Here is a 27670-nt window from a genome sequence, read left to right as displayed (position 1 = left end):
GGCTAACCGGTGCATGAACATCTGACTTGGTTTCCCACAGTCTGCCCTGGGGTCGAAGAGGGCTTGGCCAGCTGGGCGCCGGGGGTCGGAGGCTGACCGGGGGCGTGTCCTGACTCCGGGTTGGGGGCCGGGGCGTGTCCTGGCGCGAATGGGGAGGGCCGGCGGAGGGCCGGGGCAGTGTCCTGGCGCGGGGAGGGGGGTCGGGGGCTGGCCGGAGCCCTGTGCGGGCGCCGGAGGGTGGGGGTGGGGGTAGGGGGGTGGGAAGGGGGTCCGGGACTGGCTGGGGGCGTGTCCTGGTGCGGGGAGGGGGGAGTTCGGGGGCTAGCCGGGGGCGTGTCCAGGCGCTGGGGGGTCGGGGAGTGGCCGGGGGCGTGTTTGGCGAGCGGTGGGGGGGGTTCGGGGATTGGCCAGGGGCGTGTCCTGGCTAGGGGGATAGGGGGTCGGGGCCTGGCCGGAGGCGTGTCCCGGCACGGGGGGGGGGTGTCGGGGGCTGCCCGGGGGCGTGTCCTGGCTCGGGGTGGGGGAGTTAGGGGGATAGCCGGGGCGTGTCTTGGCGCTGAGGGGTCGGGGCCTGGCCGGGGGCGTGTCCTGGCTGGGTGAGTAGGGGTCGGGGTCTGTCCGGGACTGTGTCCTGGAGCGGGGCGGGGGGGGGGGGTTCGGAGCTGGCCGGGGGCGTGTCCTGGATGGGGGGTTAGGGATAGGTGCCTGACTGAGGGCGTGTTCCGGGGCCGGGGGCGTGTCGGGGGCTGGCCGGGAGCATGTCCTGGCTCGGGGTGGGGGGTTAGGGGGCTAGCCGGGGGCGTGTCCTGGCGCTGGGGGGTCGGGTCCTGGCCGGGGGCGTGTCCTGGCTCGGGGTGGGGGGTTAGGGGGCTAGCCGGGGGCGTGTCCTGGCGCTGGGGGGTCGGGTCCTGGCCGGGGGCGTGTCCTGGCTCGGGGTGGGGGGGGTCGGGGGCTAGCCGGGGGCGTGTCCTGGCGCGGGGTGGGGGGGTTAGGGGGCTAGCCGGGGGCGTGTCCTGGCGCTGGGGGGTCGGGGCCTGGCCGGGGGCGTGTCCTGGCTCGGGGGGGGGGGGGTCGAGGGCTAGCCGGGGGCGTGTCCTGGCGCGGGGTGGGGGGGTTAGGGGGCTAGCCGGGGGCGTGTCCTGGCGCTGGGGGGTCGGGGCCTGGCCGGGGGCGTGTCCTGGCTCGGGGTGGGGGGGTCGGGGCCTGGCCGGGGGCGTGTCCTGGCTCGGGGTGGGGGGGTCGGGGGCTAGCCGGGGGCGTGTCCTGGCGCTGGGGGGTCGGGGCCTGGCCGGGGGCGTGTCCTGGCGCGGGCGCCCGCCCCGGGAGGCCGGCCGCGGAGCTGCGGGCGGCGCGGAGCATGGCGCGCGAGCTGGAGGCGCCGGCGGCCCCGGCCCGGGCGCCCTTCCCTGCGCTGGTGGAGGCGGCGGGGGGCCGCGGGCAGGTGCTGCTGGTGGGCGAGCTGTGGGAGCGGGAGCAGAGCCGCGCGCTGCTGCGGGACTTCGCCCGGGCGGTGTTCCCGCCGGAGCCGGGCGCGGGCAAGGTGGCGGAGAGCGCAGGGCCGGGGGCGCGGGGGTCTCCGGGGTCTCCGGGGGCGCGGGGTGCTCCGGGGTCCCCGGGGGCGCGGGGTGCTCCGGGGTCCCCGGGGGCGCGGGGGTCTCCGGGGTCTCCGGGGGCCCCGGGGGCGCGGGGCCCCGCGCGCGCCCTCCGCTCGCCGCTGGTCTTCGTGCTGTGCCGCGCCGGGTCGCTGGCCGCCCGGGAGCCGCGGCGCCGCCTGCGGGAGATGCTGCGGGACGTGCGCGGCCGGCGGCGGGCCGGGGCGCTGGTCGGGGTGCTGGTGGACGAGGCCGGCTCGGAGGACGCGGCGGCGGCGGGGCTGCGGCGCCTGGAGGCGCTGCTGCGCGCGGTGTTCGGCCGCCAGGCGGGGGGCCCGGTGCAGGCGGCCGCCTACTGCCCCGGCCGCCCGGCCTCCAGCCTGGACGTCCAGGAGGCCGCCTGCAGGGCCCTGCGAGCCGCGGGGCCCGGGCGACCAGGTGAGACCGCGGGGCCGGCGGGCGGGCTGCGGCTGGGACGCTCCCCAAGTTGGACCCCTCCGTGTGCACCCAAGGAAACTGAGGCCCAAGGCGGGGAGGTGCCTAGCTCCAGGCCGCCCCGCAGCTAAAGGGGCGCGGGCCCTGGGCTGGGGTCGAGTCTGTCCCGGGAAGAGCCGAGTGCAGGAGGGATGCGGGGGCCTAGAAGCCGAGGGGCGTGCAAAGAGGGGGAGGGGGAGGGGAGGAGGGTTGAACTGGGCAGGGCCGACCTCTGGGAGTTGGGAGGATGGGCGAGGGGAAGAGAACGGGAAGCCTTAAGATGTAAAGTTTGGGCGTTGTGCCACGTGCACGGGGCGGGGAGCCTGCAGCTTCCAGGTCGCAGTGGGGAAATACTTGGGATCACAGGTAGAAGGCAAGACATAGGCGCTAGGGACCTGACGGGGGATGGGGGGCTGCCCGGGACTGAGAAGAGAATTTTCCGTTTCCCACCCAGGTTGTGCACCCACCACCCTGGCTTCCTGCCTCCCCCAGGTGTGCCAAGGCGCCTCTTCCCTCCGCCTGCTCTTAAAGTGTAGAAGGGGGTGAGGGTTTCCCCCAGCCTGGGGACTGCTGCCTTTCGCAGAAGGGTCAGAATCTCCTCTGTCCTGGTGCCCAAGGTTTTACAGGAACTCTGTGGACGTTAGGTATAGCTGGGCGTGGCATCACTCAGCGGGTAGCCGTCCAGGACCTTGCAGCCTCTTCCTATGGTGTTAATAAAGAAGCAGTGGCTGTGTGTGCTTCCTGCCCCTGGGAGACGCCAGGCATATGGGAAGAGGGGTTTTAACCTATGATGTTAAAAAATCGCCAGCCCACCTGCCAGCCGGGCCTGCCTTCAAGGGTGGCCGCTCACCTGGAGTCTGCCCTAATATTCCTTGCCCAGGCTGCAACCCCTTTCTATTGAGGCTGAGAATGCATTTGAAACTTCACCAGCAACATCCCGAAGGCAAGGACATGCCGGTGTGGAGCAAGGTCTGGTGGCTTTACCAGCCCCTTGACTCACCTGGCCCCCTAGGGGAAAGGACGGGAGTCGCATGGATTTCCTAAACTAATGAGCTGGTGCCTAGAAAATTCTCTTAGCCTTCAGTTTCTTGGCCGCCTTGTAAAGCTTACTCTGGCCTCCTAAGTGTTTGTAGCCAAGGCTGTTGCCCTGAGCTTGAAAAGCCTTTTCTTCCTCCCCTTCACCCTGCCAATCTCATCTCTCTCTTCAAAGCGTGGTCGCAGATGCTTGTAATCCCAGCATTTGGGAGGCAGAGGCTGGAGGATCATGGTTTACAGCCAACCTCAGCTATTTAGCGAGGCTCTTCACAACTCAGAGACCCTGTTTCAAAAATAAAACGACTAAAAACATAAGGCTGGGGGTGTAGCTCAGAGGTACAATGCCCTGGGTTCCATCCCCAGTACAAAAAAAAAACAACAAAAAACACTAGCCATGCGTGGTGGCACATGCTTGTAATCCCCGCGTTTGGGAGGTGGAGACAGGCGGATCTCACAGGTTCGAAGCCAGCTGTGCTGTCTTAAGAGACCCTGTTTCCAAATAAAAATATAAAAAATAGGTCTGGGAGTGTAGCCCGGAGGTAGAAGGGCTTCCAGGAACCCCAGTGCCACCAAAAAAACCAAAAAAACCAAAAAACTAGTCTTAGTCTTTCTCTTCCAGGAAGCCTTCCTGGCTGCCTCCCCACTCCGGTTTGCAAGTTCACTAGTGAAATCCCAGCACCCTTTGCCCTTCTGCTCGCTAACGCTTACCTCATGGGTTTTGTCGCTGCTCCCTTGACACTTTTAACACCCCTTGCGGTCCATTTCTCAACACCTTGCCTGGCATGCAGACCTGGTAAACAAGGCCTCACATCCCTTTAAGTAAACACTTTTGAAAACCTGACACTGCAAAGGCAAAGTTAAACTCTTTTCTGCATTTATAAAAACCCATGGAGCCCAGCATGGTGACGCACGCTTATAATCCCCACACTTGGGAGGCAGAGACAGGAGGATCGCTCAGGTTTGAAGCCAGCCACGCTGGCATAAGAGACCCTGTTTCCAAAAATAAAATGGGTCTGGGAGTGTAGCCCGGAGGTAGAAGGGCTTCCAGAAACCCCAGTACCACCAAAAACAAAACAAAACAACAACAACAAAAAAAAAAAAAAAACCATGGAGCCGGGCGTGGCGGAGCACACTTGTAATCCCAGCATTCGGGAGGCCGAGACAGGAGGATCCGGATTCAGGGCCAGCCTCAGCTACTTAGTGAGGCCCTCTGCAACTCAGTGAGACCCTGTTTCAAAATAAAGAATTTTTTGTTTTGGGGAGTTTCTTTTTAATGTTTATACTTCCAGACTTTTTTTGTTTGTTTTGTTTTTTTGGTTGTTATTTGTTTACAGTGTCTCCATAATAGCAAGCAGGTGCTGCACCTTCTCTACCTCCAGCCTGTGTCCTTTCTTTCTTTCTTTTCTGTTGTACTGTGGATTGAACCCAGGAGCATATTTTTCTACCACTGAGCTACACTCCCAGCCCTTCCTATTTTTCTTAAATTATTTATTTATTTATTGCAGATCTGGGGATGGAACCCAGGGGCATTCGACCTGTGAGCTACACCCTTGGCCCTATTTTTTATTCTTTATTTTGAAACAGGATCTCCCTAAATTGCGGAGGGCCTCACTAAGTAGCTGAGGCTGGCCGGGAATCGTGATCCTCCGGTCTCAGCCTCCCGAATGCTGGGATTACACTGGGATTATAAGCATGTGCCACCACACCCGGCTCTTATTTTTTATTTTGAGACAAGGTTTCACCAAGTTGCCCAGCAGGCTGGCCTTGAACTGATCCTCCTGTCGCAGCCTCCAGAGTCACTGGGATTATGGGCATGTGCCACCACACCCAGCTCCAAGTCTTTTTTTTTTTTTTTTTTTTAACATAGCTCTTGTAGACTTTGTTCCAGATACTTGGGATCTCAGGGGATCTTCAGATAACTGGGGTGATACTGTAATCTTAAAAGACAACTAGAATCAGCATCATTTCAAATTGTAATTGTATATATGTGGTTACAAATTTCACATGGTTATGTAGTTGCTCTGGTTTCCCCAGCATGGCACCCCTATGCAGGGCTCCTGAGGATGGGGTGAGGTAGTCAGACGTTGACCTAGGGCAGTTGACAGTTCAGGCTCTTGGCCTGCAGGGCAGAAAGTCTCCCAGTCTCGTGAAGCAGGAACCAGCTGACCTGGGCCTTCGGGCTTTGTGTTCTTTCTGGCAGAAGGCACCTGGGAGAGACCTGGCCTCGTAGGACTGCTGGCCTGTTTTTCCTGGGGTTCCTGGAGCCAGAGGAAGGACCCAGATGCCACCTGTTCTCGAGGCCCAGCTCAGGGTGAGTGCTTCCATCTCCTGGGCCCCAAGGGCTGGGCGAGCGGACAGATGCAGGGCCTTGAGGACAGAATAGACCAACATCCCCTCCCCGTGCGGTCTGGGGAGCAGCGCCAGGAGCCTGCACTCAGCCTCCTTCAGGCAGGGCCTTGGCCCAAAAGTCTCCACCTGGTGTAGGAGACCTGAGGAGATCTGTAAAGCAGGTGTGGCCGCAGGCATGGTGGGGAAGATGGGGCCAAACACAGTCCGTCTGTCCTGATGACCCAAGGCGAGTCTTGGAGAAGTGACATTTGAGCCAGGTGGACCTGGGAAAGTTTGGAGTGTGAGAATCCCTAGTGAAGGCTTGACGGCAGGTGTCATGCTCAGAAAAGGGACAGCGCTCAAGAGTGCCCAGGGGCAGAAGGAGCCATGGAGGTGGAGAGGGAGTTGGGACAAATCAGGGACCCTGGACATCCTCAGGGGTAGAGGCCACCGGTAACTTGTGAGCAGGGACATTAAGAAGAAGGGTGTGTCTAGAGAGGTGGCTGGACAGCAGAGACAGAAAGACCAGAGGCAGAGCCCAGCTGGAAGGGACCGCTGGAGCCGCAGGAGGTACATGGGGTGGTCTGACCCAAAGGGGCAGTGTGGGGCTGGAGAGGTGGGAACCCACCCGGAACCTTTTCCAGGGTGCACTCATCAGCTGATCAGTGGGGACGAGGGAGAGGGCGATGGGAAAGACCACGGGCAGTGGTTTAAAGTCAACTTTCATTGTGTCCCTTATGTGGAAAACAGCCACTAGTTAATATATCAGCCTTCTATTGCTCCATAAAAAATTGTCACAAACTTACTGGCCTAAAACCACACACATTGATTAGGTCCCTGACTTCTTGCTGGCTGTCACTAGGGCTGTCCTCAGCTCCAAGAGGCCGGGCAGGCGTTCCGGCCCTGGTATCAACAGGTATGCCTTTGGTCTCCAGTCTAAGAGGGGAGTCTCACATAACTTAATCACGGAGGTGACAAGCCATCCCGTTGTCATATAAGGCATCCCACTCCACAGTGACTTTCCCACTGTATACTCAGAGCCCACCCACACCCAAAGAGGGGCTATACAGGGGCAGTTCCCTTGAGGAGCCACAATTTGGGACTGTTTTAGAATTTTGCCTATCACAGTTGAAAGCTCAAAAAATATTTTAAAAGAGCTAGGTATGGTGGCACATGCTTGTAATCCCAGCATTTGGGAGACTGAGACAGGAGGATCATGGTTCGTGGACAGCCTCAGCTACTTAGTGAAGCACTTTGCAACTCAGTGAGACTCTGTTTCAAATAAAGAAAAAAAATAGTAGCTTGGAGGTAGAATGCCCCTGGATTTCATTCCCAGGACTGCAAAGAAAAAGAAAAAGGAAAGGAAAGGAAAGGAAAGAAAAGAAAAGGAAAACAGCCAGGCATGGTGGTACACACTTGTAACCCCAGTACTTGAGAGGCTGAGACAGGAGGATCACAGGTTTGAGGCCAGCCCCAGCAACTTAGTGACTAGGCCCCCTGCAACTTCATGAGAGCCTGCTTCAAAATAATAAAATAGGGCTGGAAGTGTAGCTCAGAGGTAGAATGCTTCTTGGTACAATCCCCAGTACCACAAAAAATACACAAAAAAAACACTTAAAATCACTCAATTCCATCCATCAGCAGCAACTACAGTCAATATTTTGGGGTCAATCATTCCATTTGACTATCTGCTTTTCTTCTCTCTTTCCTTGTGCTATTTAAATTTTAATATTTAAAGCCGGGCGTGGTGGCGCACGCTTGTAATCCCCGCGCTTGGAAGGCTGAGACAGGAGGATCGCACAGGTTCGAAGCCAGCCTCAGCTACTTAATGAGGCTCTCAGCAACTTAGTGAGACCCTGTTTCCAAATAAAATATAAAATAGGTCTGGGAGTATAGCCCAGAGATAGAAGAGCCTCTGGGTTCCACCCCCAGTACTACTACTACTACTACTAATAATAATAATAATAAATTTTAATATTTAGCCAGGTGTGCTGGCATACACCTATAATCCCAGTACCTGGGAAGCTGAGACAAAAGTATCAAGATTCGAGGCCAGCACACAGTGACTTAGTGAGATCCTGTTTCAAAATAAAAAAATAATAAAACAGGCCAGGAATGTAGCTCAATGGCAGCTCCTCCTTGGTTCAGTCCCCACTACTCCACTGTACCTGTAAACATAACCTGTGAGATTCTTTTTTTTTTTTTTTTTTTTTGCGGTACTGGAGATGGAACCCAGGGACATTCTATCTGTACGCTATACCCCCAGCCCTATTTTTTATTCTTTATTTGGGAATAGGGTCTCACTGAGTTGCAAAGGGCCTCACTAAGTAGCTGAGGCTGTCCATGAACCGCGATCCTCCTGTCTCAGCCTCCCAAATGCTGGGATTACAAGTGTGTGCCACCACGCACGGCTTGTTTGGCTTTTAAAGTCAATACTTACTGGAGCTGACTTCCTCTCTTTCAGCTCTTGCTTACTGACTCATGAACTCGATCTGACTGGGCCATGCCTTCTGTATTCCAGAGACCCTCCAGGACTCAGAGGAGGAGCTGGCACTGACGGCCATATTTCCCAACGGAGACTGTGAAGACCACGGACATGGGCCCAAAGCCCACGATGGAGTCGTTCACACCCCCCCTGAGCCCACTAGAGATGCGAGATGAAGGCTGGACCCTTGGGCTATCCTGGCTCTCACCTACAGACTGGGGCCTGGCCCTTCTCAATGCGCCCCCTTGTCTCCACGTCGCCGTCAGCTGGTGGTGACCATGATGAAGACCCCCTGTGGGAGGGCTGCCACACTCAGCACCCCCGCCAGGCAGCAGGACTTGTTAAGACAGGCGGGTCCTAGGACAACCTGTGCCCCGGGGCCTGCGATCACAGTGAGGTCACTTCCTCTGTGTGCCTTCTCTCTATGCCAGGGCGACAGGTGGCTCCCTGCCGAGGCTCTGCCGGCCACGAGCCCTGGACCTCAAGTCACCAGACCTGGGGTGTGACCTTGAACATGTCACTGTCTCTGGGACTTTTGTTTCCCAAGTGTACGAAGTATACCAGGAGCCAGGCCGCCAAGCTGTGTGTCTGGGGACAAGGGTCACTGACTGGGGGACACCCCTGACATTTAGTGGGCACCCCTCCATGTGAGGGACAGTCTGTCCAACAGCAAGGAATTGGTACTCAAGGTGCCGGCTGTGATGCCTTTGAGTATGTCAGGAGCCAGTCCCTCTCCCCTACAAGTTCTAGGGAGAGTCCTGTCAGAAAAGGTCAGGCTCCCTGGGACCTTGGCTCCCAGAATAAACCAAAATAAAGGCCACACTGTTGCCCTAGGGGCTGGTGGGCCAGAGCCAAGATGGTCCATGTGTCGCGGGCCAGGACAGAAACAGCCGCTCATGCCTGTGGGAAGAAAGGGCTTCTCTCTCCCTCTCCCTCCTCTCTCCTCTCTCCTCTCTCCTCTCTCCTCTCTCCTCTCTCCTCTCTCTCTCTCTCTCTTTCTCTCTCCCCCCTCTTTTTTTTTCTCCTCTCTCTCTCTCTCTTTCTCTCTCTCTCTCCCCCCCCCTCTTTCTCTCTCCTCTCCCTCTCCCTCCCCCCACCCTCGTGTTGGCAGTGACTTTCTGTGCCGGGTCCCTTGAAGATAAGAATTATGCAGCTGCCCCAGCACCCAGCAGAAGGCAAGCCAGGCATGGACGGTGGGGTGCTGAGGCAGAGGACCTGCTCCAGGCCTCAGCTCCTATCCTAGTCAGACAGACAGCCCAGAGGTTCTAGAATCCTTTCCTGTGTGAGTCGGACAGAGGGATGGGGTGGACACCATCCCTGCGGGCTGGCAAGGCCCTCTGTTCATCCACAGAGTCAACTCGGCCTCACCTGCTTGTCTTTCTTACCTGCCGCTGGAGAAATTGGGTCTTCCAGGAGCGGGCAGCTCTGGGGCCCGTGGTGGGAGTGGAGAAGCCGCAGAGGCACGATGTGTGTCCCTTGGCCTGGCGCCTGCCGCGTGCCATGCACTGTGCAGCTGTTACCCCGGCCGCTCTGTGACGGCGCCAACGCGAGACCGGAAACCTCCGGCTGGGGGGCTCTGTAGGGTTAAGGGAGGACCCTCCGGCCTCCCTGTCTGTGCCTCCACTTCCTCTCTGTTAGGGAGCCTAATCTTATTCTCATAGGGTTAGTGGGAGGTGGAGCAAGACAGTGTCTTACTTGGGGTCAGTGACAGCAGACATCGTGTGTGTCTTTGTGTCTGTGTGTCGTACGGGGGGTGGAACCCAGAGGCTTTTCTATCTCTGGGCTGCACTCCCAGACCTATTTAATATTTTATTTGGAAACAGGGTCTCACTAAGTTGCTGAGAGCCTCACTAAGTAGCTGAGGCTGGCTTCGAACCTGCGTGATCCTCCTGTCTCAGCCTCCTAAGCGCAGGGATTACAAGCGTGCCCCACCACGCCCGGCTTCAGACATCATTTTAAGAATGCAGAGATGTCTCCTCAGTAGGTAGACCCAACTGGTGCCCTTCACAGAAACATACACAAGCATGAACTCGAAGAACTTTTTTTTTTCTTCAGGATTGGGGATGGAACCCAGGGGCATTCTACCTCTAAGCTACACCCACAGCCCTATTTTTTTTATTCTTTATTTTGAAATAGGGTCTCACTGAGTTGCAAAGGGCCTCGATAAGTAGCTGAGGCTGTCCACGAACCCTGATCCTCCTGTCTCAGCCTCCCAAGTGCTGGGGTTACAAGCCTGCGCCACCACGCCCGGCTCTTGAAGAATTTTGATTCACTGATTTTACCAATTTTGTTTTTTTATTAGGGAGACTAGTATTTTTGAAGCTGCTATAATTTTCTTATTTCTCTATTGGTTTCTTTCTTTTTTTTTTTTTTTTTTTTTGGCAATACTGGAAATTGACCCCAGGAGCATTCTATCTCTGAGCTATACCCTCAGCCCTATTTTTTATTTTTTATTTTGAAACAGGGTCTCACTAAGTTGCAGAGGGCCTCACTAAATAGCTAAGGCTGGCTTCGAACCTGTGATCCTCTTGTCTCAGCCTCCCAAGTACTGGGATTACAAGTGTGTGCCACCACGCCTGGCTTTCTACTGATTTCTTTATAATAACTGAGTTGCAATTTTATTATTTGGTGCTGGGGTGGGGGGCTTGTGTTAAGTAGGAATTTCTCTAAGGCGGGAAGTTATAAGGTTTGAAAATCATTTGAAGCTTGGGAGATTACACACACACAAAAACCTAGTTTTCTGGGTGGAGGTGGGCAGGGGCCACCCTCTGGTTTGCTGTGGTCCACCCCCCTTTCCCCACTTGGAGCCCCTCCCCACCCTCCTGACCCATCCCATCCCCCACTGCAGTTCATCACGTGCCCCCGGCCTGGTGCTGAGCCAGGCCAGCATCTGAGTTTGCAGTCTCTGGTCTAAGGGTGATTTACATGTTGTATTCTCATCTCCTTCAGTATTTTTTTTTTTGTACAGTTGAAGAGAAGAGGTCTTTGTTTACTGGAATTTGGGTTCTGCCTCCCAACTGATAAAACAGGGCAGGATCCACCCAGCTGCCACCTGCAGATGTGCGTCAGGACGGGCACAGGGCTGCTTCCTAGCAGGCAGAGTTGGGTGCTACCCGAGCCGATCTTGGCGGTAGATCTCTTCCCGAGGACTTTAAGAAGGCCTGAGAGCCAGAACAGGGCCTGTGGGAGGCTGGAGACCCTGAAATAGGTCAGTGGTTCCCAGGAGCCATCAGGGGGGTGCCCCTGGCCAGACCACAGCCCGGGGTTTCTGGTACTAATCTCTAATGTAGCGAGGGCTGGCTGCTTCTCACTTGGGTGGATAATTTCTTCTATCTAATAAAACCAAACAGTACCTCACTGGCGTGTCATCAAGGTCATTTTCACACTCACGGTGGGTTCGTTCCAGGGCCCTAAGAGCAAGGAATCTGAGCCAGTGGCCAAGTCTCTGGAACAGTCCGTGGCCTCAGGTTCCCCAGCCTTGGCCACAGCTCCACGGCGCTCCTGGCTATAATTAGAAAATACATAAGCTGGGAAGGAGTAAACTTTTTCTTTCTTTTTTTTCTTTTTTCCTTTTTTGATATAGAGTTTTTTTCTTTTCTTTTCTTTTTTTTTTTTTTTTTTTTGCAAGTTTGGGGATAGAACCCAGGGGCATTTGACCTCCGAGCTACACCCCCTTCCCTATTTTTTATTCTTTATCTTGAAAAAGGGTCTCACTGAGTTGCAGAGGGCCTCACTAAGTAGCTGAGGCTGTCTGCGAAACGCAATCCTCCCATCCTCCCGAATGCTGGGATTACAAGCATGCGCCACCATGCCCGGCTTTTATATATATATATATATAGAGAGAGAGAGAGATTGAACACATGGGCATTCTACCTCTGGGCTACAGCCCCAGACATTTTTTTATTTTTAGGCAGGGCCTCACTAAGTTGCTGGGACTAGATCCTCCTGTCTCAGCCTCCCAAGTACTGGGATCACAGGTGTGTACCACAATATCTGACTGGAAAGTCAGTATTTTATTTATTTATTTACTTATTGGTGGTACTGGGGGTAGAACCCAGAGGTTTTCTACTTCTGTGCTATACTCCCAGACCTATTTTATATTTTATTTGGAAACAGGGTCTCACTAAGTTGCTGAGAGCCTCACTAAGTAGCTGAGGCTGGCTTCGAACCTGTGCGATCCTCCTGTCTCAGCCTCCCAAGTTGCGGGGATTACAAGTGTGCACCACCATGCCCAGCTTTTTTATTTTATTTTATTTTTAACTCTTTATTTTGAAACAGGGTCTCACTGAGTTGCAAAGGGCCTCACTAATTAGCTGAGGCTGTCCTCGAACTACAATCCTCCTGTCTCAGCCTCCTGAATGCTGGGATTACAAGCGTGTGCCACCATGCCTGGCTAAGTCAATATTTATTTATTTTTGTGGTACTAGGGGTGGAATCCAGGGGCTTTCTACCCCCAGGGTACACTCCCAGACCTATTTTCTATTTTATTTGGAAACAGGGTCTCACTAAGTTGCTGAGAGCCTCACTAAGTAGCTGAGGCTGGCTTCCAACCTGTGTGATCCTCCTGTCTCAGCCTCCCAAGTGCTGGGAATTGCAAGCATGCGCCACCACACCTGGCTAAGTCAGAATTTTAGAGGAGATTTTTTAAAGGTGACATTCAGTTTGGTCTACGATGATATTTGTGTGTGCGCAAACCCATGTTGAACCAGAGCTAAGCCAGCTTTGACTGAGTCTTAGAGGGACCTTTGTAATATTCATGTCACAGTTTCTCTTAAGTGTCTGTCTCTAAGAGGGGTTCCTTCAGTTGTTGAACCAGAAACTTAGGCAATCCTGCAAAGGGGTCAAGACCTGTGACAAACAGCCCTTGCCCCCGCTAGCACCATGAACCAGACCTCACCATGGAGATTATAGACAGCACTGCCAACCTGAAAGCAGTCTTCCCTCTGAAGCGCAGCAGTGGGCCTGCTAGGCATGCGCTGATGGCCAGGAGGCTCGGACTTTGTCCTGTTTGCACGGCAAACGCCAGCACAGAGGGTGGAGGAAGCTGGCTGTTTGTACCAAAGGCCGCATAATCCCTCTGACCTGCTTTTGTGTGTCAGTGGACCAAGGATTGGGACAGAGGTGGAACCTGGCCAGGGTGGCCTGCCACTTGGAGTTGGGGGCAGGGCAGACGATCAGGGTCCCTCACAGGTGCCTGGGACCCCTGAGCCCGAGGCCCCAGGTAGTCCTCTGCTTAGGACTCCCACTGGGAGCAGAGGCACAGAGGGCCCCACTGGGCCCGGCCATGGTGTACAGGGTGCCAGGAATCCCCTATAGAGAGGGAGTGAGAAGAGGGTGTGGGGTCAGGTCCCGAGTAGGGCTGGGCCATGGGCTGCTGCGGGCTGTGGCTTTGCCAAGCACCATGGCCCTGTCTGCCCTCCTCCCTGTTCCTTAGCCCCAACTAGAGCTTCTGACCCGAATGCAGACCCAGGACTGCCAGTTCCTTCATACGCAGAGTTCAGACTCTCAGGAAGGAGCCAGGATTTAAGTCTTAAGTGGGGCTTGTGCCGTCCTGCTCTGTGTAAGATTAAAGAAATTAGGTGCTTAGCTCAGTCCTTGTGACTGGACACTCATTTTGATTCCTGGTTGCAGAAACTGGCTTTCTGTCTTGTAGTCCAGGAAACTTCTCTTTCTGACTGGTTAAGGAGGTCTTCTTGGAGCCTGGATCAGTACCATAATTCAAGACTACCCTGACTGCCTACTGTCCAGGTGTACTGCTGGCTGCAGGACCAGCGGCCAGGGTGGCACTACCAGCCCCATGCTCCTTGACCAGAGTGGTCTCCCATTCGCCTCTGTCCCCCGGTTAGTCCAGCACCTGCAGCTCCAGAGAGCAAACAAGATCACCAAACAGGCCAGGAGTCAGGCCACGGGGAGAGGTAAATGCACACAGGCTGGGCACAGGGAGGCAGGAGAGCCCTGGCTCCCAGCTCCGAAATCCTCTGCTTTCTGGGATCACTGCGACCACCAGTGGGCGCTGCAGGACGATTTCCAGGCCTCGCCCTAACCATCCCTGGGTGGAGCCAAGCTGACCTGGGCTGGGCTTTGGGATGGTTTATGGTGCTGCTGAATTTGGAAGGAGATCATTGTTTCTGAACAGAGCACGCTGCACGAATTCTTTCTCTGAAGCCCAGAGCAGAAGGGCACACCTGTAATCTCAGTACTTGGGGGGCTAAGATAGGAGGATCACAGGTTTTGAGGATAGCCTCAGCAATTTAGCAAGACCCCCAGCGATCTAATGAGAACTTGTTTCAAAATAAAAAGGGGCTGGGCATGTAGCTCAGAGCTAGAGTGTCCCTGGGTTCAATTATCAGTACCAAATAATAATAATAATGATAATGATGGTGATGATGATGATGTAAATAAAAATGGAAAAGGCTCAGGATGTAGCCGAGTAGTAGAGTGCCCCTGGGTCCAACTTGCAGCACTGAAAAAAAAAAAAAAAAAAAGAAAAAAAAATCAGTGATTTCACTACATCCCCCAAATAAGTAAAGCACATTTGAGAACCTTGGAGAAGGCAGGGCTTGTAGAACCAACAACTAACTGTTGTTTATCCGGTAAACATTTGTTGAGTATTTGCTATGTGCCTACACCCCCAGCCCTATTTTTTATTCTTCATTTTGAAACAGGGTATCACTGAGTTGCAGAGGGCCTCACTAAGTAGCTGAAGCTGTCCGCAAACTGTGATCCTCCTGTCTCAGTCTCTGAATGCTGGGATTACAAGCGTGCACCACCACACTCAGCTTCCTAGGAAATACTGAGAAGAATAGAGGTGGTCTTCCCTCAAGTTCCACTGTTACGGGGCAAGATGTAATTACAGCTATGTGAGGTTATATCTGAAGGGAGCATGTGGTAGGGAAGGTCAGGGAATGTTTCCTGGAGAAGGTACTGTTAGGGTCCGAGAGTCACCCCCTTACCCAAATAACGAAGGACACACCAAGGTTGCAACTCACAAGCAGAGTTTATAGTGCTGCAGCTCTTACTGGCACGCCAGTGGTCGAGACTCCTTCACTAGCTTGACTGTCAGTAGAGGAATTGCCCAGCAGCTACCAGAGGGAGCCTCTGGCCGAGCTAGCGTTCAGCCTCAGTAGACAGCAAGGAAAGTGGTCGGAGCTCGACCCCTAGCACACTTCAGGCTCTATATTTATAGCCCCTGAAGGGGTGGCTACACACGTCACAGCCCGCCAAATTGTAGGATACAACCAATCAGATAAAAAGGTAAACAAGTATAACCAATAATTTCAAAAGAAAGCACACACACACTTGAATCACAGCAAATAGTCTTAAAGGACAGCCTTTCTACGTCACTGCCCGCCAAGGAGTGACTTTCTCTTTCATGCTCGGTTACTATGGTAACCTTCAGCTCGGCCCTTGAATACCAGGTGTCTTCTTTAGATAAGGTTTATAGCGGGCTTGGAACTCACTTCCAAGAAAAGTAGCTTCATATAGCTTCACTCTCTAAACTACTTTATACTATTTTAAAATGTTTCAAACTTTAGTAATATCCTTAAAATAATTTCTAACAGTAACTTAGGTTTTAAAATAAAACAACTTTTAACATTAAGGTAGCTGGGATATAAGCAAGCAGTTTCACAGAAGCCAAAACTCAGGCAGTTATCATAAGCAGGAACTTATAAGTTGTACTTTATATTGGCAAGTGGGGTTACCGAAGCAGAGACTCACAGTTTTATTCTAGGTTAATTCTTCACATTTTAATTTTATCAGGAGAGGGGAATGTTTCCTCACAGTACTCTCACATGTTTTTGTTACTCTCTTACTTCTACAAGGGTCCTATTTTAATTCTAATATCCTGCTTTCTTATTTCTAGTAGATTCCCTATACTAGTATTGTCAATATCTTAGATTCTTCTTCCTGCATTCCTTCAGTACCACTCAACCAGGCTTCAGGACAAGTGTTATGCTGGGCATGATGGCGCACGCTTGTAATCCCAGCATTCGGGAGGCTGAGACTGGAGGATCGCGGTTTGCAGACAGCCTCAGCTACATAGTGAGGCCCTCCGCAACTCAGTGAGACCCTGTTTCAAAATAAAGTATAAAAATAGGGATGGGGAGCGGGGGTGGTGGCGCATGCTTGTAATCCCCGCACTTGGGAGGCAGAGACAGGAGGATTACGCAGGTTCGAAGCCAGTCTTGCTGGCTTAAGAGACCCTGTTTCCAAATAAAAAATATATAGAATAGGTCTGGGAGGGTAGCCCAGAGGTAGAAGGGTTTCCAGGAACCCCAGTACCACCAAAAAATAAAAAATAAAAGTAGGGCTGGGGGTGTGGTTCAGAGGTAGTAGAATGCCCCTGGGTTCCATCCCTAGTACTGCCAAAAAAAAAAAAAAAAAAAAGTGTTAAGCAGGGGTATAAGGGAGACAGCCTTGAACTCAGAGGGAAGAACAGGTACCAAGGTTCAAGACAAGGCACGTGGCCACATGGCCACTCTGGGAGCTGCAGGACCGCAGGATGGCTGCAGTGTCACCAGGCAGGCCAGAATAGTGGGACATAAAGATGCTAAAAGTCCCAGAGTTGAAGGTCCTGGTCTTACGTGGTTTGGGTTGGCTGTGAAGAATGAACTGGAAACTTTATGATAAGCAGGAAGTCAAGGCTCTTGGGAGCTGTGGCGACCAGGAAAGAAAAGCAGAGAGAATGATTGGGTAATGGAATGCAGATGCAGGTGGCTGTTGTGAGAGATTCAGGGGACATGATCGATCGGGTGTTGATTGGGTGGGAGAGAAGAAGAGAGTCAAGGGCACGCCCAGGTTTCTGATTCAGTAGTTGATAAATGTCCTTCATCCAGGCAGGAGACACATGCAGGGTGAGTCTTCTAGCATATGCAGCTCTGAGGCTGTTGAGTTGAAGGAGCCTGTGAATCATCCAGACGTCTCCTCAGTGCCGGGAGGCACCGAATGTCAGTCTGGCGCTCAGGAGAAAGAGCGCAGGGCTGTGGGGGTCTATGTCAAGAGCCCCTGCCTTGTTCCTAGCAATGGAAGGCACTGTCCTCTCTCAGGGAGAATGAGGGGATAAGAAGCCTGTGGACAGAAACACAAGAGAGAAGCAGGAGATGGGCCCGGAATGGGGACTGAGCGTTCTAAGAAGCAGAGTGGTCAGAGCTGAGTTGTGAGGACTACCCTGGTTAGGAGCACAGATGGAGTAGAGAGGAAAAACCCCAGGCCAGGAGGACAGCGAGTGGGGAGGAGCCTGGTGTTGTCGGCCAGAGGCTTATGGGAGGCTCAGATGAGGTTGTGGTGTTTCAAGCACAGCATCCAAGCCATGGATAAGACAACGCGATCGTCTTCCCATACAGAATGCCTTTTCCTCCCAGAGCAGATGAGGCAAATAGGCCCTTCTCTGGTTTTTTGTTTTGTCTTATTTTTCTGTGGTGCTGGAGATTGAACCAGGGATATTCTACCTCTGAGCTAAGCCCCCAGCCCTATTTTACTTTTTATTTGGAAACAGGGTCTCCCTAGGTTCCTAAGGCTGGCTTTGAAACTGTGATCTTTTTGTCTCAGCCTCCCAAGTACTGGGATTATAGGCAAGTACCACCACGCCTGGCTTGATTTCAAATATTTTTGTCTTGTTTTGATATGGTGTTGAGAATGGTAACTATGACCTTGTGAGTGTTAGGAAAGCGGTCCGCCATTGAGCTAGGTGCCCAGTTCCTATACTTTGAATTTTGAAACATGTAAATGTACAGTATTAACTATTCTGAAGGAAAATAAAAATCTTCATTGTTCTTGATAATAGGTATTTATGCATTCATTATGGTAATAAAGCCCTTGGGTGAGGCTTTCCTTTGAAGGCTGACTTTGTTTAAAAAATGGAAAGTCAGCTGGGTGTGGTGGCACACCCCTGTCCCAGTACTTTGGAGGCTGAGACAAGCAAATCGGAGGTTTATGCTCAGCCTCAGCAACTAGCATGGCCCTCTGCAACTAAAAAATAAAACAGGGCTGTGTAGCTCAGAGCCTTGGGTTCAATTCTCAGTACCACGAACACAAAAGTCACTATTTTTTTTTTTTTTTTCGGTACTGGGGATGGAACTCTGGGGCATTCTACCCCCGACCTACACCCCAAGCCCTATTTTTTTATTATTATTTATTTTGAAATAGGGTCTTAGTGAGTTGCAAAAGGCCTCACTAAGTAGCCGAGGCTGTCCACGAAGTGCGATCCTCCAGTCTCAGCCTCCGAAGTACTGGGATGACAAGCTTGCGCCACCACACTAGGCTAAAAAAAAAAAAAAAAAAAAAAAAAAAAAAAAAAAAGTCACTTTTCTAAAAAAAACACTCTGCCATACCCCTAACTCCCAATCTAGGGTGGGTGGGTGGGAGCTTCTGCAGTGAGACTTCCTATACAGCAGATGGCGCTGTGCTCACCGCGCACACCTTCCCTAGCACCCTTTCTCTCAGCAATGGCGGGTGATATTGAGGTCCTTTCTTTGCTGGGGTGGCCATGATGCCGCCTGATGTCAAGTGCAGACCATGTCCTCCGCGCGCAATAGCTGAGACCTCCAGAGGGCTATAGAGAAAACAGCGGCCCTTTTTTGTAGTCTTTATCGCGGGATGGAGCGGCGGCGGCCCCGCGGGCGACACCGGCCGGGGGAGGATTCGCGCCGGGCGGCAGGCGGCGCGGCGGGCAGCCCCGGGGCGGCCGGGGTCCTGAGCCCGGAGCGAGCCGGCGGCCTGGGCAGCGAGTGACTGAGCAGCGCAGCCGGGGAGCCTGGAGGCGCGGCGAGCGAGCGGGCCCGGGACTGACAGATCCACGGCGCGGTTGGGCCGGCGAGCGAGCGGACGGGCGAGTGCGGGGCGCAGCCATGATCACCTCGGCCGGTGAGTGCGAGCCGGACGGCGCCCCGAGGAGGAGCGGCCGCCGCGCCGGCTTTTAGCTGAGTCAGGGCCAGTGACTGGGCGCCCGCCGGCCTGCGCTGCCCGGGGCTGGGGGCGGCTGCGGCCCCGCGGGGCCCTCGGCGAGGGACGACCCCGGGCGGCCGGTGCCGGGCGCCCTCCGGCCACACCCCCGCGCTGCCCGGGCCGCCGGGCTTCCCGCCGCCCGCCGGCTCCGGACCCGGACCCATGCTCCCGGCCATCGCGCTGGCCACGACCCCCCGAGACGCGCCCGCTTAGCGGGGACTCCAAGTTAGGGTGCGGTGGGTCCTTGGTCCACTCCAAGGGGTCAGTTCAGCACCGAGGGAACTCTCGTGTTCGGTGAGGACACGAAGACAGCCAGTTTACCTTTATTTAGATTAGGAGTTTAGGCTTTTATACGCCAGAAAGAGCTCGGGCCTGTGCCCAGAAGATCCCACAGACTTATACCGTGGCATAAGTAGACGGATGTGGTGGTGTTTGAAATGGGCTGAGCCACAGAGATCAAGTTTTAAGTGGCGATTTTTAAGAAGCCACCCCAGGCTGATGGGCTCGTAGCTGTCCGTGGCCTTGGCACCCTCCCCTGTACCCCTTGCCCGCCTGCATAGCCTTTCTTGTTCTCTTTTACTCTGCCCTTGTCCCACAAGTATTTTCTTGTAAGCAGTTTGGTGATCTGAACATAGTATTCCGTATGGCAGAGAACTCAAAACTATATTTTTATGAAGATGGGCTAAGGAAACTGGAGATGCTGGGAGACGTAAGAGTTATTTTGAAACACTAAAAGGGCTGTCACCTGTGTCTTGAATTAGACTTTTGTCCTCAAAGGATACAAATGACTGGAAGATTAATTTTCAGATCCATCCATTACCACCGGTTCTTCTCAACTGGTCCAAACCTTTCGCGCTTGCCTGGGTTGCTATGTCCACCTTAAGACTGCCTTAAGGCAACTACCCTGTTAAGTCCATTCTTGTCTGCTTTCTTTTTAAAACTTTAATCACATATTCCTTAAATTTCCCCATTGCTTCCATTGTGTTTAGAATAAAATCCAAACTCTTGACCAGATACCTATGTGAGCAGATTCCTGCTTCATCTTGTAGTACTCTTCCTCACTCTGGTAGTATTCTTACTCACCCTAAACCTAGGCACACTGGCCTTTTTGTTCATTTTCTCTCCTCTCTAAGGGTCCTAACACAGCCTATTTCCTTTCTAGAACATTCTCTTGTTTTTTTTCTTAGCTTCTCAATCTTTAGTCTTAATTCAAATGGTAGTTTCAGCTGGCCACTTTATTAAAACACACTGACTCTCTTCTACCTAGCTGGTATCTTTCTCCATCACAATTCAGTAATTACCTTATTTACTTGTCTAATTACCTTGACCTGGTAGGATTTGGGGCAGGAAACTTACTGTTTTCACAGTTCTTAGAACACTGCTGAGTGTATGGCAGAAGTTCAAAAGTATGTCTTAAATGGAGAAATCAATCAACTAAATACATAAATCAGTCCCTTGAGTTTTTCAAGTAAGTTGGAAAATGCATTTGATGGGAATATAATAGAATTCAAACCCCTTAACAGTAGCAGGACCAATGATTTTCGAGGCCCTACCCTAAGATTCTATGATGATAATAGAGCACATATTTATTGCTGTCATTTGTTAAATTTATTAGAGTACTTATCAGCTTCTGCTCCAAACTTTTTGAAACTTTGTTTCTTGCTCTCTGGCTAATGTTGGTTTAGGATCTGGCCCAGCACTAAACAGGCCAGTGTCAGCGTCGGCTATGTCAGTTCATTCATTCGTTTTTCCACTAGGCTTCTGCTAGTCACCAAAAACAGTAGTGAATAAGAGGTCAGCGTAGACTCGTCAGTGTTTTGTTTCCAAGAGGTTTGACTATGAAAGGGAGTAGAGAGTGAGAGGTGCTTACTGGGGTGGGAGAGAGGTGAGATTGAGTGGATGGGATTTTATTTATTTATTTATTTTGGTGGTACTGGGATTCCTGGAAGCCCTTCTACCTCTGGGCTACCCTCCCAGACCTATTTTTATACTTTTTTATTTGGAAACAGGGTCTCTTAAGCCAGGGTGGCTGGCTTCAAACCTGCGCAATCCTCCTGTCTCCACCTCCCAAGCGCGGGGATTACAAGCGTGCGCCACCGTGCCCAGCGAGTGGGTTGGATATAATATAATACAGGCACATACAGGGGAAATCGTGCTGAAAATCTTTTTTTTTTTCTTCATTAAAAAATTTTTTTTGTGGTACTGTGAGAGTGAAACCCAGGGGCTTTTCTACCTCTGGTCTACACTCCCAGACCTATTTTATACTTTATTTGAAAACAGGGTCTCACTGAGTTGCTGAGAGCCTCACTCAGCTGAGGCTGGCTTCGAACCTGCGCGATCCTCCTGTCTCCGCCTCCCAAGATCGGGGATTACAAGCATGCGCCACCACTCTCAGCCTTGGAAATCTTTTTTTTTTTTTTTTTTTTTTTTTTTTTTTTTTGCGGGTCTGGAGATGGAACCCAGAGGCATTTGACCTCTGAGCTATACCCCCTGCCCTATTTTTTATTCTTTATTTTGAAACAGGGTCTCGCTAAGTTGCGGAGGGCCTCACTAAGCAGCTGAGGCTGTCCACGAACTGTGATCCTCTGGTCTCAGCCTCCCGAATGCTGGGATTACAAGCGTGCGCCACCACAACCGGCGGAAATCTTTAAAACAATAGTCAACTACCTTTCTTTTCCTTCCTAACCTCCAGAAACATCCATTTTCAATTTTTAGGTTGTGTCTTCTGGAACATGACTCAAGATTGCGAAATAATATTCCAATATTCCTATAAATTGATTCAGTAATTTAAGACAGTTTCTACTGAGTTTCTTTAAGGACATAGAAGTTTTTGTGTGTGTGTGTGTGTGTGTGTGTGTGTGTGTGTGTGTGTGTTCATTCATTCGTTCTGCTGGGGATTAAACCCAGGGCCACAACACATGTTAGACAAGCATTCCACCACTTAGCTCCGTTCCCAGCCATTTTTGTATATTTCAAGATTGTTTGGCCCCAGCCGGTCTCCAGCTTTGATCCTCCTGCCTCAGCCTCCTGAGTAGCTGGTATTACAGGCGTGTTACCACACCTGGCCTGCGCTACACAGGCTCATCCTGCTCTGTCATCCGGTCCACATGGTTAGTTTGCCCTTGTTTTCTTTTTCCTTTTTTCTCTTTCTCTCTTCCCACTGACTGCATTTTAACCTGTCTCCTCTTCATGCTCTCTGTTCAGTGTTTCTGTCTGGGCATGCCACGCTATGTAGAGTCTCAAGTTCTTTGTGCGTTCATGCTTTTGGGATAGTAGTATTCCCCAGCTTTGCTCTCTTGATTCTATATCCTCTCTTATGGCTCCCTAAGGACTACTGAAGCTGTTTGGCAAACGTAGGCTTATCAGTTAGAAATGGCTACATCTCCTAACTAAACCTCTCTTTGAAACTTCTGAACCAAATCAATTCAACTGAGTGTTACAGAATGATATTAGGACTTAGATGAAAAGCATATTTGAGAAAGTTTGGTGTTCCTGTTGTGTAAGGACACACTCTCACATTTTTTCTCCAGTGATCCCCTTGACATACGCTTGCATTTCACAGTCCTTCTCCTGGAAAGGCAGGCTATCTCCATCATTAGTGCTAATGCCTTGGGGACACTGACTTGGGATAGAATTCAGAACGAGTAAGACTGCTCACCATGTAGTGACATCTCAGCTACTTGCGATAGAAAAGGGGTTGGAAAATAGTTGAAATGTATTACTCTGTTGAGCTGATGGCTAAATATGCCTCTTAATACTTTTATTTTTAATTTTTTTTTTTTTGCAGTACTGGGGATGGAACCCAGGGTCATTCTACCTCCAAGCTACACCCCCAGCCCCATTTTTTATTCTATATTTTGAAACGGTCTCTCTGAGTTGCAAAGGGCCTAAGTATTAGCTGAGGTTGGCTGCGAACCGCAATCCTCCTGGCTCAGCCTCCCAAGTGCTGGGATTACAAGCATGTGCCACCATACCCAGCTCTCCTAAATAATTTTATAATTGTTGGTTTATTTTGAGGAAGAAAGTTTCTAATTTGGGTCAGTAAAGGAGGCCAGCGGTTCTCAAACAGTAGTGAATATAAGAATCACAGGAAACCCTTATTACTGAGCTTTAACCCTAAGTGCCATTTGTTTTTGACCAAATAGTCATTTGTGTCTGAGTGAGGATCATAATCATGGTATGCCTTTTATTTTATAGCTGGGATTATTTCTCTTCTGGATGAAGAAGAACCACAACTTAAGGTATGAGTTTAAAAAAAAGTCACTAGGCTTACTATGAATTCTGTGAAGCTTTTTTAATTTTGTGGTTTCTGGTATCTTCTGTCAGTTGAAGTGGCCATCCTACACAGCCTATAGCCAGTCACTGAAATTTAGCCGAAGAGGACAGTATTGGAACTAGTAATTGCCTTTCCTTGATTTGACCAAAACTAACACAAATAAACCTTAAGATAACATTTGAATAACCCACCAGGTTTTCAGCAGGAAGCACAAAAAGTGTTTCTTCTGTATCCCATGTTTAAAATTATTTCCATTTAATTAAAATTTAGAATGTACTTCAAGTGGGTCTAGACACTTCCATTCATTTACATCTAAATTAGCAACCTGGATTCAGTCTCCTGTACTCAAAGAAAATGGTCATTATGTGGAAATGACATTGTGTGGTTAGTCTGGTGCTTTATGATTGAAAACAGAAAGGAAATTTGTAAACTCAGTAAAAAGTATGTTACTTGGTAAATTTTTGTATTTACTGTAGATTAAAATATTTAATGAATTATTACTGAGCATTTGGTCATTGACTTGTTAGAAACTTTTCAAGGAACTATAATGGCAAGTCTGTCTCAAAATAGAATTTTGGCTTTCTCTTTCACAGGAATTTGCACTACACAAGTTGAATGCAGTTGTCAATGACTTCTGGGCAGAAATCTCTGAGTCTGTAGACAAAATGTAAGAAATTACTTTGTAAGTTTAAATAAGGTAGATCAGTTTAATTGTCTGTGTATGAGTCTGTGGCTAATTAATTCATTTAGAAATTTGCCGTAGCCAGGCGTGGTGGCATACGCTTGTAATTCCCAGCACTTGGGAAGCTGTGACAGGAGGATCGTGGTTTGCAGCCAGCCTCCGCTACTTAGTGAGGCCCTCTGCAACTCAGTGACACCCTGTTTCAAAGTAAAGAATAAAAAATCGGGCTGGGAGCCAGGCGTGGTGGCACACACTTGTAATCCCAGCATTCAGGAGGCTGAGACCGGAGGATCGCTGTTTGCGGACAGCCTCAGCTATCTATTGAGGCCCTCTGCAACTCAGTGAGACTCAGTTTCAAAAAATAAAGTATAAAAAATAGGGCAGGGGGTGTAGCCCAGAGGTCGAATGCCCCTGGGCTCCATCTCCACACCCGCAAAAAAAAAAAAAAAAAAAAAATTGGGTTGGGGTGTAGCTCAGAGGTAGAATGACCCTGGATTCCACCCCCATTACCGGGAAAAAAGAAAAAGAAGAAAAGAAAAGAAATTTACTGTAAAATTTTGGTTTGAGTATTTAGATTTGACATTTTTAAAGAACAAGGACTATCCTTCCTAATTTCTTTCAGAGAAGTTTTGTATGAAGATGAAGGTTTCCGGAGTCGGCAGTTTGCAGCTTTAGTGGCATCTAAAGTGTTTTACCACCTGGGGGCTTTTGAGGAGTCTCTGAACTACGCTCTTGGAGCAGGTGACCTCTTCAATGTCAACGATAACTCTGAATATGTGGAGACTATTATCGGTAATTATTTTTTATCTGGCAGAGCTTCTGTCAGCTTCTTTCTTGTATAGTTTCTATACCTTTATTTACTCTTTGGTGGTGATACTAGGGGGAACCCACGAGGATTCTATCTCTGAGCTAAACCCCAAGCCTTACTTTATTTTTACTTTTGAAACAGGGTCTTATAGCTGGGTGTGGTGGTGCATGGTTGTAATCCCAGTAGTTGGGAAGCTGGGACAGGAGGATCACAAGTTAGCCGCCAGCCTCAGCTACTTAGGCCCTCCTCAACTAAGTGAGACTCTGGTTCAAAATAAAGGAATAAAAAGTAGGGCTGGGATGTAGCTCAGAAGAATGCCTCTGGATTCAATCCCATTACTGCAAAACAAAACGAAAGCAGGGTCTTACTAAGTTTCTGCATGCTGGCCTCAAACCTGTGATCCTCCTTTCTCAGCCTCCCAACTACTATGATTATAGGCACTTTTTTCCCCCTGAATATGATATTGCCAAATTTTATTTTACTTGGAAGTTCCTAATCTTTTTATAATAATTTTATGCATGATGAGTTTTTAGATCTTTCTCCAACTGAGTGCTAGTTATTGCAGCAGTTCTGGTTATTTTTAGCACAGTGACCATAAGCGTACAGTTTGGTGCAATGATTATATATTAGGTTATTATGAGTAACAAGTTAAATGATATCAACTTATGTAGTTGTTTCTAATATACAGGCCACTATTGAGTATCTTTCTTCTGGTAAGCCTGGTACTAGTCGCTCTGCTTACCATGATTTATTCCATAACTACCCAGTGGGGGAAGAGCTAGCCCTGTTCTATAAAGGACAGTGATTGAAACTTATGATTTAAACAGAAAGGAAATGTATAAACTCAAGTTAATTTGTATCTGAGTGAGTACACACAGTCACTAGAAGGATCGGAAATTTAAACCTAGTTTTAAGCCGGGTGTGGTGGCGCACACTTGTAACCCCGCGCTTGGGAGGTTGAGACAGGAGGATCACACAGGTTTGAAGCCAGCCTCAGCTACTTAGTGAGACCCTGTTGCTGAATAAAATATAAAATAGGTCTGAGAGTATAGCCCGGAGTTAGAAAAGCCCCTGGGTTCCATCCCCAGTACCACCAAAAAATTAAATAAACCTAGTTTTATTCACTCTAAAATCTGTATTGTTTGTGCTAGTAAACATTTTTTTGTCATCTCTTTATTTTAAATGTGAGTGGGTGGTTGGCTTTCTGTCACTTTTAAAAATACGTGAGGCTATCAACTTGTAGAGAGGAAAGGTTTATTTTGTCTCACAGTTCTGGAGGTTTCAGTTCATGATCAATGGGCTCAGTAGCTTTTGGGCTGTGTCAAGGCAGGGAACACAGAGCAGAAGTGCTTGTCTCCTGGCTGGGAATCAAAGAGAGGAAGAGGAAGGGGCATCGGCCCACTGTCCCCTGGGGCAAGCCCCCAGGGACCTGGAGGCCTCCCACCAGGCCTCGCTCTGACAGGTTCCTCTCTTCCTCATTGTCCTGGGACCGAGCCTTCAGCGAAAAGCTTTTGTAGCCTTAATAAATACTTGAAAATTGCTATTTAGTGAATAAAAGAAGTGACTGCATCGCTTTCATACATGTCTTTGATTCTCGAGTTTGGGATCCCAGTTTTAGTGAGCTCAGGAGCGTGTTGAATATACAGTGCGGATTTCATATTGCTGACTGATGTAAGAGGAAATCCCCGTCGTTTACCTGAACCCTTAAAGGGAAAAAAAGAGTGTTATTCTCTGTCGGAAATTGGGAAATGCAGCAAACTGGGATTAAAAGAGGTAACTTTAGATGTCTCTGAAGTCCTATCTAGGATGATTTTGTGTTTTTTGAGACGGCCTCACTGTTACCCAGGCTCAGCACAAACGCGCGACCCTCCTGCCTTAGTCTCCCAGTACTTGGGATACAGATGGATGCCGCCGTGCACACCTAACGAGGCTTCTTTCTTCACTTTTTTTTCTTCCTGTTTTGGTACTGTGGGTGGAACCCAGGGGCATTCTACCTCCCAGCTACACCCTGGCCCTTTATATTTTTATTTTGAAACAGGGTCTCACTGAGTTGCAGGAGAACTGGTGAAGTTGCTGAGGCTGGCTTTGAACCTGCAATCCTCCTGTCCCAGCCTCCCAAGCACTGGGATTACAAGTGTGAGCACCACACCCAACGAGGATAGACATTTTTTGTTCATTTGTTTTGTGGTTCCAACCCAAGCCCTCACTGAACATTCTAGGCAAGCATCTACCACTCAGTGACACCTCAGACCCTGAAATGCTTTACTAATTCATTTTTTGGGGAATTGGTTTAGAGTCCTTTATTTTCACAGTTACAAAGAGAACAGTTTTAATTGAAAGTATAAGTTCAAACTCTTAACATTTTCCTAATTGCTGTATGGCTGTTTCATAAGTATATATGATTACAAATGTAGACGTTTTTCTTTCTGGTAGTTTAGCTCCAGTTTGCAAGGTGATCAGAGCGATTTTCTTTTCTCTAGCAAAATGCATTGATCACTACACCAAACAGTGTGTGGAAAATGCAGATTTACCTGAAGGAGCAAAGAAGCCAGTCGACCAGAGATTGGAAGGCATTGTGAATAAGATGTTCCAGCGCTGCCTCGACGATCACAAGTACAAGCAAGCCATTGGCATCGCCCTGGAGACCCGAAGACTGGACGTCTTTGAGCAGACCGTGCTGGAGTCGGTAGGCAGACGATGTCATTTAGGGACTGTTGTTGCTCGGGAACTACCAAGGCAAGTTATTCAAACTGGAAGGCTCCCGGGGAGTGAAAAGAAAATCTAGTGTAGAAAAAATAAGGTACCTTTTTTTTTCTTCCCGTACTGGGGGTTAAACCCAGGGGCATTCTACCTCCAAGCTACACTCCCAGCCCTATTTTATTCTTTATTTTGAAACAGGGTCTCACTGACTTGCAAATGGTCTCACTAAGTACCTGAGGCTGTCCCCGAACCTGTGATCCTCTTGTTTCAACCTCCCAAGTACCGAGATTACAAGTGTGCACCACCACGCCCGGCTTCTTTTGCTAACTTCTAAAAATATTTGTAT

The 27670-nt window shown here is 50.5% G+C and overlaps 2 protein-coding genes across 3 annotated transcripts in view; both read left to right on the top strand.

Moving 5' to 3' along the window:
- Window positions 1–1357: 1357 nt before the first annotated feature.
- On the top strand, window positions 1358–8090 carry LOC308259142 (uncharacterized protein C2orf72; the record flags this gene model as incomplete). The annotated part of the gene is made up of 3 exons (XM_080689936.1): window positions 1358–2030; window positions 5302–5412; window positions 7951–8090. 3 exons carry the CDS (start codon window positions 1358–1360, stop codon window positions 8088–8090), a joined length of 924 nt encoding a protein of 307 aa, XP_080546062.1.
- A 10671-nt stretch (window positions 8091–18761) lies between these two features.
- Window positions 18762–27670, top strand: part of PSMD1 (proteasome 26S subunit, non-ATPase 1) — a gene marked incomplete at both ends in the record, with an annotated part of 94576 nt that continues 85667 nt past the window's right edge. For both annotated transcript variants that reach the window (XM_080690009.1, XM_080690008.1), the window contains 5 exons: window positions 18762–18777; window positions 23056–23099; window positions 23728–23801; window positions 24439–24608; window positions 27105–27310. In XM_080690009.1, the coding sequence (XP_080546135.1) occupies window positions 18762–18777; window positions 23056–23099; window positions 23728–23801; window positions 24439–24608; window positions 27105–27310 (510 nt within the window). The remainder of the gene's footprint in view (window positions 18778–23055; window positions 23100–23727; window positions 23802–24438; window positions 24609–27104; window positions 27311–27670) is intronic.

The sequence above is a fragment of the Muscardinus avellanarius genome (genome assembly GCF_963383645.1).
Source record: "Muscardinus avellanarius genome assembly, chromosome: 2".
Lineage (NCBI taxonomy): Eukaryota > Metazoa > Chordata > Mammalia > Rodentia > Gliridae > Muscardinus > Muscardinus avellanarius.
Note: the sequence above shows the minus strand (reverse complement) of the source record. Positions and strands in the feature narration are given on the sequence as shown.